At 52.7% G+C, this 16,296-nt stretch overlaps 4 protein-coding genes across 4 annotated transcripts; 2 read left to right on the top strand and 2 right to left on the bottom strand.

Moving 5' to 3' along the window:
- Positions 1 to 6,619: 6,619 nt before the first annotated feature.
- M431DRAFT_478951 (hypothetical protein) lies at positions 6,620 to 11,738 on the top strand (the record flags this gene model as incomplete). Its single annotated transcript, XM_024915730.1, has 4 exons — positions 6,620 to 7,037; positions 7,100 to 7,226; positions 7,288 to 7,599; positions 7,682 to 11,738. The coding sequence occupies 4 exons, from the start codon at positions 6,620 to 6,622 to the stop codon at positions 11,736 to 11,738; spliced, it is 4,914 nt and encodes a 1,637-aa protein (XP_024777007.1).
- Positions 11,739 to 11,805: 67 nt separating this feature from the next.
- Positions 11,806 to 12,529, bottom strand: M431DRAFT_337720 (hypothetical protein). Its single transcript, XM_024914401.1, has one exon. It carries the CDS (start codon positions 12,485 to 12,487, stop codon positions 11,975 to 11,977), a length of 513 nt encoding a protein of 170 aa, XP_024777006.1. The 5' UTR covers positions 12,488 to 12,529; the 3' UTR covers positions 11,806 to 11,974.
- Positions 12,530 to 13,564: 1,035 nt separating this feature from the next.
- Positions 13,565 to 14,275, top strand: M431DRAFT_77188 (hypothetical protein; the record flags this gene model as incomplete). Its single annotated transcript, XM_024922543.1, has 2 exons — positions 13,565 to 13,738; positions 13,856 to 14,275. The coding sequence occupies 2 exons, from the start codon at positions 13,565 to 13,567 to the stop codon at positions 14,273 to 14,275; spliced, it is 594 nt and encodes a 197-aa protein (XP_024777005.1).
- A 181-nt stretch (positions 14,276 to 14,456) lies between these two features.
- Positions 14,457 to 16,178, bottom strand: M431DRAFT_78543 (hypothetical protein; the record flags this gene model as incomplete). Its single annotated transcript, XM_024922710.1, has 2 exons — positions 14,457 to 15,614; positions 15,732 to 16,178. The coding sequence occupies 2 exons, from the start codon at positions 16,176 to 16,178 to the stop codon at positions 14,457 to 14,459; spliced, it is 1,605 nt and encodes a 534-aa protein (XP_024777004.1).
- Positions 16,179 to 16,296: the final 118 nt, after the last annotated feature.

Raw genomic sequence — 16,296 nt, 5'->3', positions numbered from 1 at the left:
GCGGATTTGGCCAATAGGTTTGTCGAGATGCTGTACTGCCACCTTATTCGTCGCGGACATGTCGTCCAATTGCATGCATGCTGCACGCCCATTGGCTATAAATACTCAACCACGTGAACGCTGAGTCACTGCATTTCTGGCGTATCGTTTGTCTTGTAGGGCACATCTTCTTTTTTTAAACCACGCAAAGTCGAAAAAGCCCATTGCCAATACAATCGCTCATTGCTCATTGCGGCGTCGTAATCTGTGACGCAGAAATGTATTCGAAGTGGCCGCGTTTAGCGAAAGGGAAAAAAAGCCCAGCTTTCCCCATATCATCTGATGCTGGTGAGGCGCCTTTCAAAGTACCTACAGGCCCGTTTCTATGGAGTTCTAATTATACGCCCTGTGTGATGCGCGTGTGAATCGATGTGATTGGAACTGGGCGGGCGCCAACCGTAAAACGATCCCCCATTTTTACACTCCCATTCCTGACATGAAGTTTGCGTGCGTGGTTTTGCAGCATCGATCGTATTCAGCAATATGAGATGTCAGGAAAACGACATGTTATAGGTTACAGCCCCGTCTCAGCTCCGTCTGAAGGAGTCGTCAAGGTCACAGATGCAACCTAATCGGCAGCACAGGGCTATCCAAGGACATGAAGTTCAGATCACGACACCTGGGGGGAAAGGCACGGCCTTCCTAGTTGAGGAGGAAAACATACGCACAATGTCCGCGAAGGCCTCCACAGCGGTAACTAATGCCGCTGTCATTATTGCCGCTGTGATTGATCAAGGCCGTCTTGTTAGACCCAAGCTACCGAGATTGATCACATGTTAGCTAAATTGTTCAGAATCATCTACTGAAAGCCTCGGACTCTGGCCAATTGTTAGCCAGTAGCTTCTCCTGTGGCCGAGTGTTGTAATGAGTGGTTGATAATTTCTCTTTTAATAACGCAAAACTGGAAGCTACACTCTTCATATGGACACTCCATGGAGGTGGATTCACAGCTCTAATGGGTGATATCTGATATGATGTGTGACACTCTTGTGTCCTTTGCGTAAAATCACTTTATACACTTATCTTAGTCTTCTTGATGCCCGCGTCCAGACTGATCTGGACTTTGAGCAAGTTGGGGTCATCACGCCAGTTCTATCGTAGATTCGAAATGAGAAACGAAACCAGCCATTAAGGGACCTTCATCTATTGTTGCCCATCTTTAGAAGCGAGCACACCCCCTCCATCAACCAGTTGAGGAAGAGATATCTCATAGCTAATCGCCTGATGTCGTTAAGATGGGTATACCCATTCATGAGGCATTAGACAGGAACATAATATATCACTTTATATCATTTCAACAAGCAAACTCATTCTATAGACCATTACATTAAGGCTTTGGCACACCCTTTTCTTTGAACCAACTCTCAAAGCGTGTAGAGTCAAGATACTGATAAAATAAAACGTCGATAAATCATGGACTGTGTATTGTAGAAAAAAAAAAAGGCTCACATTATATCACATCACGAGTAGATTTCCTCCAGTATCAGAAGGCAGGAACCTGAACTGCTGAAAGAAATCTGCTATGCTTATGTTATAAAACTGCATATACGAAGATGTATAAGTTCAGATGGAGACACAGCCTATACTGTATAGTTAGTTCCTAATCTTTGACAAGCTGCTGGCATGAGCAGCACTTGGATCTACACACATCACTCACACCTCCTTGTTCAACACATCAGGGCCACACTGTCGATAATGCAGAATGTGCGCCATGGGCTGGATAGAATCAAGGTCTTGAGCACTTTGGGTATTGAATGTGCCGATAGAAGCGAGAAATGGTTCAAGTGACGGCGAAATCGCGTGCCTCTCTTCCCTGCGAAGTTTGACATTTATCAACCATGAGTCGTACCCTTATTCCCAAGAACATTATCCGTCCTATTGCTTTACTCATTAAAAGTTTCACCAGCGGTATACTATTAGTAGTTTGACGATTTGGTATACTCCCACAAGTGTCTACTTGTGCCTGACAAATTCTCGTGCTGTCGAGACGTGACAAGAAGTTGGCGAAACATGTATGTAGATAATGGAATCAAGCATCAAAATCACTCGAATGGCCTTTTACTCTTTACAAACGTGTTTGCTTTTGCATTTCACCTCATAGGTAACGAATGTGGCGATAGGACATGTCAATAATTCATCGAACCTATAGCAATAAGGGAATGTATTCTTGACGTTTCTTTACCGTTCAGTTAACAATGAGTAATGTTCTACAAGAGCCACCTGGGCTGGGAGTCGTTGACTTATTCGAGCTCATCAGACAACATGTTAAAGTGTCTATTGCACAAATACAGAATAAAATCTGGATAGAATTAATGCTGCACAAATAGTCTTACTCATCCTATGACACTATTACACGAGACAAGATAGAATTGGATCTTGCTCTTTGGTGGAAAAGGGCTTGAGCCACGAGGTCAGGAACCGAGACTCTTGTTCGTACTTCGTCATGATTGAAGCGAAACCGGACATGCCAGTCACCGGCTGGGTCAGGAACAAGCTGCCATCCAAGGCATGCGGGATGGCAAGGGTGGCTCGGACTCTTACTTCACGTCATGGATACCTTGGCTCTTGATCTCGTTTGCTTCACCGCACTTCAATACTCTCCGCTCTGGTGTGACAAGACGATAACGGACCCCCCTCAGCTTCCATTCTAATCCTTGTTCAAGAAGACTTCGGAAGACACCTTGGCATCCCAACGTATTCGTGGACGTCGCAGATTGATTTGATGAATGGGCATTGGAACACCAGGGGAAGCCAATATTAGCGGTTTGTGCGTATTATTTCATTGCGGCAGCAGTATCCTATGTACTAGAAGCTTTGGCCACTTTGCCCTGTCTCGGAGTATAAAATGTGGCCGTGCCATGCTTGACGACCTTTGATGAATGTATCCCGCGAGTGGCGTTCCGGCGATAGTGACTGTAGACATTGCGTATGACAAAGAGGAAACTGAGTATAGTAAGCCAAGAAAAAATACTGCGTCACAAGGTCACAGTTCGACAGGGTGCGGAAAGAATAGCGAGACTAGAGTCATATACGCTGACAGGTTTGTTGTTGTTGGGCCTCAAGATATTCCCAATCGAGTAAACTTGCTGTTGGTCGCCCAAGGGACCAGTGTAGCCGGCGCCTATGTCTCATGGGGCCATCACTACTCCGTACCAGGATATATTGGGTGCCTAGCTGTGTGATATATACGGAATACGCATGTCTAGAATCCTTCGTGTGCTTGTAGTGGCCTCGGATGAGGTGGGTAAATACTGTATGTAGTACAATGGCAGTTCAGTCTACCAGCAGCGTTGATGCAGGAGAATAGACTTGCAAGTGGAGAGAGGAGGCTGATATGGATGCTAGCTTGGACGAAGGCGTGATAAGACTCCAAGACATTTCCAAGCATGTCGCACGTGTGCCCTCAAGTGTTTCGTCACTGTGTACAGACAAAGGTACGAACAGAAGACGTTTCAATGGCCATCCGGGTACGCCAATTCACTAGGATGATGCTGTAACAGAAAGAGTCCGCACCAGGGGTTGCTTTGAAAACAAGATATACCTAGATATAAGCCGGCTTTGGAGATGTGATTGCGGAGCCGACGGACATGGAGCTGGGAAGCTTGTTAGCGCGCCGATTTGAGAGGAGGCTAGCAGTTGAACGGAGTTTGGACGAAATTGCGATACTTGTACTCTGGGATTTGGTAGGCCGAAATCCGTGTCGTGAATCATCTGATGCTGCTGTGACGGCAGAGTCGTGCCATGCCATGACCACGGGCGGCGGCTCGGAAGCTGTATCGTATCGTGTCGTGTCCGTCTTATGTCTTGTGTTGTTCGGGTCTCGTCTTTGTGGCTGAGGCACAGAATTGCGTTGCATGCGATTGCTTAATTACAGTAATTACAGTAATTACAGTGCGGGACGGACTAGCACACAGCCGAGCTTCAGTGTGTCCAGTCTTGTTCTTTTTGTGGTCTGTTCTCTCTGTCTCGGCGCGATTCTCAAGCTCAAGATGAATGAATGAGGTTTGCATCCCTGATCCTGGGCGGCGTCTTTAACGGTCTTAGCGGCCGGGACTGAGCGATTAGACCCCTGCAGGCAGGCGTGATCGAGCCGCCGATTGGCCAGGCTGCGGCGCGCACCTGCATTTGGCGCGCCCAATCAGCAGGCGCGACACACCTCGGCGCTTCGACAGCTCTTGCCATTGAGCGCCTGCGCTGGCCGCCCCACTCTGGACCGCAGCCCCAAATCGCCAAAAGCTCCAGCCATGCTCCAGCCATGCATCTGGGCGCCCCCCCTCTGGTTCGAACGTCTCCAAGGCCCAACTTCAGGGCCTGAAGATGCTGATGATTTGTGGCGATGAAGTGCTGCATCGTATGGAATCGAATCGACTGTGGCAAAGCAGAATGGACGAACCATGGCCAGGGCTCAGTCTGGCTGCGGCGGGCGCGAACGAACTGGTATCACAGCACAGCACGGCTGCAAGGTACCGTGCAGTCACCCAGGCCCGGCCCTCGCACAGAGGCCAGATCGCCAGCGTGGAACCACCGATGCAACGGTGAAAGGCGCCGCAAGTCGGGGTAAGAGAAGAGCCCCGGTTGCTAGACGTAGTACGAGGGCTAATGGCGCAGGCGTATCAGTTGGTGCTGTTACGAAGACTGCTCCGTACTCACTTACAAATGTTGCTCCGGGCAAGACATGACATGGGATACGGAGTCGACGCAGTTCAAGTCGAGAGCTCTTCGACACCTCGATGCCTCTGGAAGCTTTGATAGGCCCATATCCAAATGTCTGGCAAGGGTCGCGGGCAGCCTGAGAGGCTAAGCAGGGGGCTTCAACAAGGGATTCTACTCCAGCAGCGGTACATGGCCCGCTAGCGCCTGTACATCACCTGTCTTCAATTCGTCCGCCTCGAGGATCTGAGAGCCCATGATTCCCAGTCCCAGTTGACTCTGAGGCGACTAGCAATCGCCATTGCCTCGCCCGCCCTTTTCGCCTCACTGCTTAGCTGGGCCCACCGCGGGCGCACGCGCGTAGCAGACGCAGAGCCTAACTTACGGCGGCTGGTTGGGACGAAACGGAGTGGGAAGGGGAGAAAGAAAAAAAACGAAGAAGCGAAGAAGGCTGCCTGACACATGGAAGCGATGGCAGCGTTGCAACGACGTCTGTACCTGTTACTCTCTGCTCGCTACACGCCGTCGGTAGCGAGAGAGGTAGGTACCACTACCACGAAGCAGCACATGGCCAGCATGTTCTATTTACCAGCCGTTGATGCTGCAGATAGCTGCAACACGGAAAGCCCAGGTATCTTGTCGGCATGCGCATGTACCTGGGCTGCGTCGACGCGCATTGGCCGGTCCTTAGCTGCCGGACCGTATCCGCTCCATCCCAAAGACGGCCGTTAGCAGCTTTTGCACTCTAATTTTATATGGCAGCCAACCCCATCCATTGACAGGCCTCAACCACGGCCGCATAGGCGCCATGCTCGCCTGGCTACTCTCCATCGGACCCATCACACCCCAGCCTGCTCTTATTACCTACCTATCCAACCCTCCTCTCCAACCTGTCCATGTCCATCTAATATTCTGGAGCGACCTTCACCGTGCGTGAGTGGTGCATGTCCCTACCGGATGTACAGGTCTTAGGTTGCTTGTGCGTCGTTTACAAGTAGCCGTTCTTGCACTTGGGCCGCTCCGATATTTTCTTTTACCTCCTCCTCCTTCCCTCCCGCCATTCCCATCTGTGCTGTTTCACACAGCTTGCCAAGGGTCATCAGAGGAGGATAGACAAGGCCTGAACAGACCAAGAGAGAACAGACGGAAGATCCGTAACGTCTTTCTTTGTTTCCATCAGCGTGACCACCATTACGCATCAAGCCAAAACTTCTCCTGCATCCGCCTGCATCACCTACTACTCCCAATCCTCCAAACAGGAGCATCCCCTAGGCGGCACGAACAAGCGCCGAGCTAATCAGATCAGCCCCTCCCCTAACGCTGCCCGGCACATCACAGAGAACCGTCATTCTTCTTGCCTACAAGTTTGTTCTTTATATGCAAAACCGTGACGCTGCCCTCTTTCGCTAGCCTGTCTAGCCTTCTTCTTTCCAACCTCACTTCGTGGCCTACGAGTACTACGGCCAAGCCTTGCATCGTCAAACCACCCTCGACGACACATCGTACCTCACATCTTGTCCGTCCTCGACCAATTCGACATTCCTCCTTCCCGAGCATAATAATCTTCCATCATCCTCGGTGGCCCGAAAGAAAACCAAGCGCCTGGTGAATTGCAGTGTTTGTGGCTTGTGTCCGGGAATAGACAGGAGCTGGGTTTCATGTGATGATTGATACCTAAAGAACGCCGCAGCTTGCCGCCACTTTGTGGGCTCACCCCAGAGAACGCTCTCAAGAGAGTCGGACCTTGGCCTGGAGACAGGACTGTGACACCGAAGCTGGTGCTGTCTCACGGGCTTGGAGTGCTTCGCATCTTGTTGGAAGCGAAACTGCCTCTGCGCTGGCAGAGGTGTAGGCCGACTAAACGGGCCAATATAATCTCGGACTTGACATAATTGGCCATCGTGGAAGCCTCGATAGCAAGACCGCAGCCATGTCTTCCGCGTCACATATCCAGACCGTGTCCAACCGGTCCGGCAAATCGTCGACCGCACGGGGCCGTCCAGCACCGCCGGAATTCGCACAAATGCCGAACATCAAGGACCTCAGATACTTTATCCCATCAGCCGCCACGGCAGCCATCTACCTCTATGCTCAAGGGCCAACAATAGTATGCTGTCATCACGATACTCTCACTATCGATCGGAGGTTCACACGGCACGTTGACGATGTTCAACTTCTTGCCGTGGACACCCAGAGCGAAATGGGCGCTGGCCGTTTTGTCGTGAGCTATGACGCCGGCCAGACCGCCATTGTCTGGGATCTGATGACTGGCGATGAGATATCTCGCTTTGTTTCGTACGAGACGCTTACAGTCGCCTCGTGGATGCGTAACGGAAACGTTGCGTTTGGTGAGAGAACCCGCATCATCCTCGTGTGGCTTACATGGCCTAGCTAACATATTGGCTTATAGGAAACACGCAGGGAAACATTATCCTTTTTGAACCAACAACATCCGAGCACATCTCAGCTCGGACGATTGACCAAATTGCAGTAACGGCATTGGCTCCTTCATCTGACTGTCGGACCTTTGCTATCGGGTAAGCTATCATCACCATTGGACGCAATGTGTTTGTCATGTACTAAACCAACCAACCTCAGCTACCAAAATGGATCACTCCTAGTCGCCACTCTGCAGCCTCGCTTCACCATCTTGCATAACTTGACGACTTCGAGAGGCCCATCACCTATTGTCACCCTTTCCTGGCATGCGTCGTCCTCGAGGCAAAAGTCAGATATGTTGGCTGTACAGACACACGATGGCGACCTGCGGGTCTGGAGTGTGGCCAAGTCGTACAACGCCGACGACCCCGCCAAGGTGGTCAGAGTGCTCCGGAGGAACGAGAACTTCCTGTCTGGCCCTAATTGGATGGGGTGGTCCAAGAACGGCCGTATCATCCAGTACTCAGATTCGTATGCCCCTCTAAACTGGCCACAGCCTAATAGCGCGGCGGCCTGCCTTCCATTGGCGGTTTTGTGCTAATTTATCAAACAGCGAAACGTTTTCGTGGGACGTAAGGACCAAGCATGTCACCAAGGACTCCATTCCCACCCTTGAGCATGTAAAAGGCCTGGCCGTCTACGGTCCTGGAGCCAGTCTTTTTACCATTGGACCAAACAATACTGTGCAGCAGTTTGACCTCAACTCTCCGGCCATCATGGTAGCAAACGTACAACACCCCGCTGGTGTTCTCCCACCATCGCCTCCCACCTCAGAAGAGACGGGGGGCCGATCAGTGCATTCCGCAACGACCATCCATACCTCAGAGTCCGAGTCTAGCTCTGTCCCTCTTGAGATGGGCATCTCTGAAAGCGATGACGACCACCTATCCCCTTTCCAGCGACTGGCAAAGCGCAACGCACCTGAAGTAAGAAACGAAATATATGACTCAGGCAGCCAGGCCTCCAGCCACTCATCCTTGTCAAAGTCTTCGGCAGGCTCCCGCACACCCGGCAGACAGGCTGGCTCACTGAGATCGCGAGGAATGACTGAGGGGACATACATCTCCGCTGGTTCATCCTTGAAAACCTCAACAGTTGGACGGCGGGACGTGGACAATTATTCGATGGGCTACACGCTTCCTAGCACGAGTGGTCCGTCGTTGGCCTCGTCCAAATCAAGACAACATCGCCCATCTCGATTGCGACACGAGGTGCCTAGGAGCCCTGATGATGCCAAGGTGCAGGACCTGTTCAAGTACACTCGCTCACGCCTAAGCGATCTTCCATACAAACATCCAATGCCCGCAAGCCAAACTAATCCTACCAATGACGATCTGCGTCGACAGATGCTCAGCACCATCTTCGGATGGAACAAGGAAGTAGACGACTTGATTCGCGATGAGATGAGTCGTTATCCCGCAGGATCGGCAAACCGCATCTTGCTCGCAAAGTGGTTGGGCGATATCGATTCAGACATCATGGCTGCTGGCTCTCAGAATATGACGTCTCAAGACTGGATGCTGCTGGCCTTGAGCGGAATCGGTGGTCAGGCATCTCAGCACAAGCTCGGCCGCGTCTACGTCCAACGCCTCTTGGAGAACGGCGATATCCATGTTGCAGTGACAATTATGCTTGGCATGGGTGACTACAATGATGCCATTGAAGTCTACATCTCGCATAAGAGATACATGGAGGCTCTCATCCTCACTTGCGTGGCATTCCCAAGTGTCTGGGAGCGACAAGCTGCCATTGTGCGTAAATGGGGCGAGTGGGCTGTTAAGCACGGTCAGCAACAGCTGGCGATTCGTTGTTTTGCCTGCACCGACCAAGAATCCTCGGAGCCTTGGACTTCACCATCAGCTGCTCAGCTCAACTTCCAAAACATCACACCGAGCATCCCCGAGATGTTGAGCCCTCCGCTGTCTCCCCCAGGAGTTCAGAGGGGCCCTCAGCGCAGTGTCGCCAAAGCGTCGGCGCTGAAGCTGATCACGTCGTTTGGAGACCCAAATCAAAAGTCCAAGTTTTACTCGCAGGCTGATGGCGGCCAAACACCTATCGCGGCCGGAGTAACACCTATTGCTGAATCGGCCATATCTCCCTCAAACGGCTTTGACCCTGCGACTGCGTTTCTTCGGCCATCGGGCAATAGTAGATTTAATACGCCAACATCAGCTCGCCCCGTCCAGGGTTTCAATCGTGGCCGATTACCATCCATTGGAGAGGCCACTCTTGATAGGAATACTCTAAAGCCCATTGATAACATCGCGAAAATTGTTGACGCACCCCCGCAGCGGGCGAGCCATTCCCGCAAGTCGTCCGCCACTCAAGACAATATGACGACGGGTCTTGCGATGCAGCGCGCTGCTACAGCCAGCCCCATGATGATGAGAGACCAGTATCAACGTGTCGTTCAGGGGTACTCGGGAGAGCGGCCACCGTCTCCTGATCATACCATCATGAGCAGATTACAGGAAGTCCACTCGACGCAGCGGAACGGCTCCCGTGATCGGATTCCCTCGCATCTGCATTTGCAGCTGCAGCCTCTGGCTCAACCGACAGACGCCATGTCCCCTGATCAGTCTGCCGCCTCATCTACTCGCTTCCACTGGCCATCTCGGACACGTCGTGGCACTGGTCCTCCTGTTGCCGGATCTGTGGCAGGCTCCATTACATCCACCTCGAGCGCTGGCCGGAGTCACAAATCGAACCCCCGGCACAGGGATGATTATATCCATAGCCTGGAGGCGGCTCAGAGTTACTCAAGGAGAGCTGGAAGCAGGACGAGGAGCAAAGAGAGGATGAGAGATGTGTCTGCCGGTCGCCATGGCAGCCGGGAGCGGCGAGCCAAGTCGCGCGATCCTTCAGAAGAGCGCGGTAGAGCTTCAGCCAGATCTTGGACAAAGGCCAAAAGATCCCCCACGTCCCCTGTACCAATGTCACCGGAAGACTTGGCCATCCTCAGCAATCAAACTTTTAGCAACAACGTTGAGCCCCTGACGATTCGGAAAGCAAGCGTAATAAGGGGTAAGACGGGTGGAAGGAGCCGATCGGCTCCGCGATCACCACCCTCGCCAGTGCCAATGTCGGCGACAGCTCTGCATTATCAGGGATCGGAGGATGAGGAAGATTTTAGAGCTGCCATGCAGGCGCAAGAAGAATTCAGAGCCAAGCACAGCAGGAGCGTTGGCCACAACATCAATTCTCCAGCCGTAAGTCGACGGGAATACGCGGAAAGCCGACGAAGAGAGCCAACCGAATCTCGAGAAGCCGCCCCAATAGACTTGAGCCACACTGTACACATACGAGCTGCATCTACCGAGCACGCCGGCGACTTGAAGAAAATGAAGGATGAGAGGCAGCGCAAAAAGGAGCAGGCCGCACGAGAGCTAGAAGAGCGTCGAAAGTCTCTTGCAAAGCGACAACTGGGTCCTCAAATCCCACACCCAAGCGAGATATCTCCTGGCTTTCCTCCGATTCTGGTGGAGGCCGAGGATGAGACACTCCCGGATGACCTCCCTCCTCGCTCTGCAACAGAACCTCCGAGGAGCATGTATGCGCGAAATGGACCACACATCGGCCTTCCTGCTACTCCCAAGGCGATGAGACTCATTCTCCGGTCGGACGATGACCAGTATGAAGACCTCACCCCTCCACCAGTGCCCGCAACATTCTCCCAGAAGTATTCCCCGCAAAGCTCACCAGGGTACTCTCCGCAATACTACACAGAGAAGAAGAAGGTGGTGCAGAGGGAAGAAGAAGACCTACAGCAACGACAATATCAACCACCGCCGCCGCCGCCGCCGCCACCACCACCACCTCAGCAACAGCAGCAGCAGAAGCAACAGGAGGAGGAGCAGCCACTGACACTGCTGCCATCGACCGTCTATCAACTGCCGTCAACAACTTATCAACCTCCATCTCGACCCATGATTCCGCGAAGCATGTCGGCACCAATCCCTGAGGAACCCTCTCATCAAACTCGTTTCGGGAGAAAGGGGAGTGCGAATGAGGGCAGGGGCCTCGATGACATTGTTGAGACAGAATGGCGCCGGCAAGTGAACAACCTGGTGCCCCCACCACCACCGCCCCCTCCTTCGGCGCCCGCTACTTTCTTGAAGGAGCTGCAACATCTAGCTATGCCTCCTCCTCCCCCTCCGCCCCCGCTGCCACACGTACGACGCCAGCCGCCCGTTGCTGGAACGTTGGCCTCGGGTATGATTGAGATTGTCATGGATGAAACCGATACGGAGGAACCCATGATGGCCGCTCCAAATGACGGCATGGTACCGGTGATTCCTCCTCCCGAACCGCCTGTCAAGGCCCACAATCGCGGCCGCAGCCTCGGAGAGGGCAGCCTTTCTGGCCGCATGACCAAGACGAACGAACGTCTCCGTTCAGGCAGCCGTAGCCGAAAGGAGGGATCCATCAGCATCAAATCACCCCCGCTTGACATGTACGGCGATGGTGGCAATTCCTTTAGCCAGCTTAGATCTCCTATGGCTGGTATTCCTCCTCCCGTTCTCTATGATCGAGACGCCATTCGATCGCCAATCGAGGGGCACGGAAGAAAACTGTCGTCGGCTGGCCTGCACGGTAGTGGCATGTTCTAATTTTGATAATGACGACCACACTAAAGGTTCCCCTTGCCGAGGCGCGAGATCTTTGCGCATGCCGATTTGGCGTTCTTGCCATGCTTTTCTTTGCTTCCAGTTTGGTTTTGGTTTTTATTATTCCCCAAGATGCGAATGCTATGTTCGTATCATCTTGTGAGTTCAAAATATGGGGTCGATGTTTTTGAAGAGGTTCTCTCTGGAGGGATTTATTTTCTGGCAGAGATATGTCATGACTATATTTGTTTTCTTTCTTTCAATTTTGCATGTTTTTCTTCCTTTTGCACCAAAAAAATTATATTCTTTCTGGTGTCTTTACATTGCACTTGTGCAATTCTAGAGGAGAACCTTTTTTTTTTCTTTAAACTTGTTTTATTTTGTGATATATGCATTAGGGGGTTGTTGTTGGATAGATGGCCTGTGGATTCGGCCTGAATCACATGCACGCGCATACGGGCATTGTATATCCTGGATTGGAGATGTTTCTTCTTGGCACTTGCCCCCTTTTTTCGCTTCTTTTTCTCTTCTTTACGATTGATGACGGACTGGGGCAAAAAAAACAAACAAGCAAGTGAAGCTGGAAGACGGCGACGTCTCATGGCAGCAAGACTAGGGGAATTGTATGGATGGACATGCGGTGCAGGCAGAGAGGTAGGAATGCAGGGCAGACTTAGCTTTTTTATACAAATGCTGCCTCGCGGCAAATTTTGGCTTGAGGTAGCTGATGAAAAATTGACGTCTTCTATCATGCGCACACGCTTTGTTTTTGTGGTGTCTGTGTACTATATAAGAGTTGATGCAGTGCACATGTTCGTGTACCCATCTTGGTGGTTGGTGATGGCTTCACACCCTGTGAATTCGACAGGATGATGCGAAAGGGAGGGGTTCAAGTGCCGCCACAACATCACAATGCAGCAATTTTTGAACCAAACCAGGCATCTAGACGGATACCTGAATGACTTGTGAATCCTCTACTATTTTTTTCACGGCATAAACCAATATCCTCAAAGAATAAAAGGACAAAAAAGTGAGAAAAAGCAAAAAAAATAGTGTCGGCATTCTCCGTCTCACCATTCCATCCCACGCCCTCCGCGATCGTAATCCAGCCCGCCACGCGACGGGGGAGAGTCCTCTGCAGAGTGAAACCTCCCTCAAGTGTCATCTCCATTGCTTAGGGCCAAAACCGACAAGTCGCAAGTTTCCTATGCGAGCGGCTGGCCACCGCGGCGTTCGGGCTGGGCGTCGAACGGAGGGGATCTGACGGGGGTGAGATTGGAAAAGGCGAGTTGAGTTGAGAGCCTTCACCGTTTGACCATTACAGCCGTTAGCATGGGTATGAATTTTGGTTTATAAAGGGTAGGGAGCTCTGAGGTATGGGGGACGGGAGATTGTTGAGCCGGCGGCCGGGGGGCAGCTGGAGCTGTTACAGTGGGTTGGGGGCGCTGTAGCTGCTTGAGCATGTGCTAGAGCTACCTAGTAGAGCTTCAACCTTACTTTCAACCTCCAACACGGAAATATGGCATCGACATTACTACATTCACAGCCTTGATCACCGAATTGATGCGCAGGCTCGCCTCTCGTTATATCCCACGGCCAACTCGGTTATCTCATAGAATGGCCTGCGCTACTTGATTGCGCAACATCTCCGTCCGCCTTCCCTCTCCATTCCCAACCTCCGACAGCTTTCCCGAGATAGACGGACGGACGAGACGAAGGCTGAACCAGGCCAATTACTCTACACCTTCTGCTATATGAAGCGATATAAGAACCAGCGAGTCCTTTAATATACACCAAAAGAGAGAGAGCAAAGAAAACAACAGATCACAATGCTCACCACGGCCCCTCACCTGCGCATTCGCCGCCCCTCTCCCACAACGGCAGAATTCACCGTCACGACGCTCCCGCCGCAGACGCTACCCCTGCGCCTCCTCTGGCTCCTCCTCCTCTTCCTGCGCATCTCCCTCTCCGTCACAATGCTGCTCATCCTCTACGCGCGCTGGGTCCAAGAGCGCACCCGCAGCTGCTTCGGCGCACAAGCCGCACCGGCCACAACCTCGCCCTCACCACCGCCGCTGTTCTCTCTAGACCGCATAGTCTTCGCCCTTGATGCCTTTCAGGACACACCTGCTGGTGCGATACTGGCTAAGATCGCGGCGACGGTGTCGCTACCGGTGCTGCTGCCTGTTGCTGTGGCGGTGTTTTACGCGCTGAGTTTGAGGGTGCATAAGCAGGAGAGCTTGTTGGTTTTGAGGGGGTTAGGTGTGCAGACGTGTGAGAGCCCGGCGACGTATTTGGCGGGGGCGGCGACGCGATTTATTCCGACGGAGAAGATTCAGGATATTTTGGTGAATGAGGCGTTTCGTGGGTTTGAGGTTAGGTATTATCTTGTGGTGGTGGTGGAGGGGGAGGAGGATGTCGTGGTTGTGTTTCCGGGGTTGTTGCCCAAGAGGAAGATTGTCGAGACTGTATGGAGGGGGGTGAGAGAGTGTTTGTATGAGGGGAGAGGGGAGGATAGGGGGTTGGCGAGTGATAAGTGAATTGAGAAGTCAAGATGGATATTCCCATAATGTGCTCATGAGATGATGCCGTTTTTATTTACATGTTGGCGCTTATAGAGAGCACTTGGCATCATATTTCCAAGAGTCATGTATTCCAGAACTAGAAATCTATATACCCCTCTTGATTTATATATATATTCATTTCTTCGTTTACTTGGATTTACTCATCGGCCATGGGGGTATCGCCGTCTTGCTCCTTGTTGGACCTGAACCCCTTTTTCGCCCTCATGTCCTCTGCGTCAGCGTATCCCTTTCGCTTCGCATACTTGTCATTCTGCTCATCCGCAGACTCGAGCAGCTTCATCTTCATAACGCCAGGATACTTGCCGCTCAGCCTCCCGCCGTTACCCCCCTCAAAGACCTTTGTGCTGTTGGCGCTGCTAGCCGGCGCCGCCCTGGCTGCCGTGCTGCCATTATTGCCCTGCTGTGAGACGTGCTGCAGTAGTTGGCCAGCAAGGATCTCATCCATCTTTCGCTCACGCCACATCTGCCAAGTGTCGTCCATGATGCCAAACTGGCCGAACCGCCCGCTCGGCCCGTCGTCGCCGACGTACACCCACTGCAGCGCGTCGTCCTCGCGATGGGCCGCCGTGGACTGGCTCAGGTCGGACGGGAAGATGCAGTCCCAGAGAACCAGGGGCACCTCGTCGGCCATGACGTAGTTTGGGCGGCGCGGGTTCCTTTCCACGTCGAGCAGCTCGCTCACCAGCGACGGCTGCTCGAGGCCCTGGCCGACGAGAAACAGCACGGCAACCATGTGGCGGATCTGGTGCCACAGGAAAGCAGAGCCGCGAACATGAAAGTAGTAAACCTTTGGATACACTTCGCCGGAGTTCAAGGCCAAATCTTCAGGGGCGAAGCCAGCGGCCTTGAGGTACGGCAGGGCAGAGGCGGCATCCTTAACCTCGACAATGTCCGACTCGAACATGCGGCGCTTGAAGTTTGTGATTTGCTTGGCCGGGTCGATCTTGCAGAGATTGCGGAAGTCGTGCTCGCCCTCGTACCGCTTCGCCGCGTCGCGCATGGCTTCGATATCTAGCCAGCCGGATTTCATAATCTTCCTGGTCCTCTGCTTCATCGGGACGCCTTCCACGTGAGAGGGCGTCGGGGCAAAGGCGGGCTGGGTGAAGAAGTACCGGTACTGACGCTCCCTACACGAGAAGCGGGCTGAGAAGTCGGGAGGCGGCGAGGGACACCAGGCGAGGATGCGGATCTCCTTGGGGAGTAGGCGGTTGAGGACGTGGGGATAGGGGATCTCGTCGCGGATGTCGTCAAAAGACTTCACTTCCTCTTGCTGCTGCTGCTGCTGCTGCTGCTGCTGGTTCTTATCTGCTCCGGACTCTTCCTGTACTTGCTCCCACTCCCCTGGTGCGTCCTCGTCCTGGGCCGGCTCCTTAGGCAGCGGCCTGTTGCTGCGCACCCTCAGCCCAATGACCTGCCCAAAAGCACTAACTCCACGATCCGTCCGGCCGCACTTTGAGTACTCGCAGCAGTCAAAATCAACAAGCTTCTCGTCCTCGGGAAAGATGAGGCACGCCTTGGTCAGGGCGTTCCACAGCTCCTCCTCGATGGACGGCTGGTTGCCCATGGCCTGGAACTCGAAGCCGCCGTAGTTTTTGCCCAGGTACGCCAGCTTCAGGGCAATGTACCGTGTGGAATACTTTGACGGGTCCATCTTCTTCTTGGCCCTGGGCTTCTTGACTGGCGGAGCAACTTCATCTCCTTCTCGTCGCGGTTGTTTGTGTTTCTCTTGTGAAGAGGTTTGATCCTGTGTTGAACTGGGCACCAAAGATGTGGCCACATGTAGCTGCTGCTCCAACTCCTTGACTCTCTGAATGAGACCGGTTTTGGTCCAGTTATTGTATTTCCCTTGGTCAGACATCTTCAGCCTCCTCTCGCGAACCAGATCCAAATTGTTGACGGTTGATAAACGGCAGTGAAATTGAAATCCTTCTCTAGCCCTGCTAGGCCAGCTCGTTATGGCACCCCCACAAATCTTG

The sequence above is a fragment of the Trichoderma harzianum genome (assembly GCF_003025095.1).
Source record: "Trichoderma harzianum CBS 226.95 unplaced genomic scaffold M431scaffold_3, whole genome shotgun sequence".
Classification (NCBI taxonomy): domain Eukaryota; kingdom Fungi; phylum Ascomycota; class Sordariomycetes; order Hypocreales; family Hypocreaceae; genus Trichoderma; species Trichoderma harzianum.
Note: the sequence above shows the minus strand (reverse complement) of the source record. Positions and strands in the feature narration are given on the sequence as shown.

Coding starts and splice junctions, on each gene's coding strand:
- M431DRAFT_337720 (XM_024914401.1), bottom strand. CDS start 12,487: ATGATAGAAGACGTCAATTTTTCATCAGCTACCTCAAGCCAAAATTTG.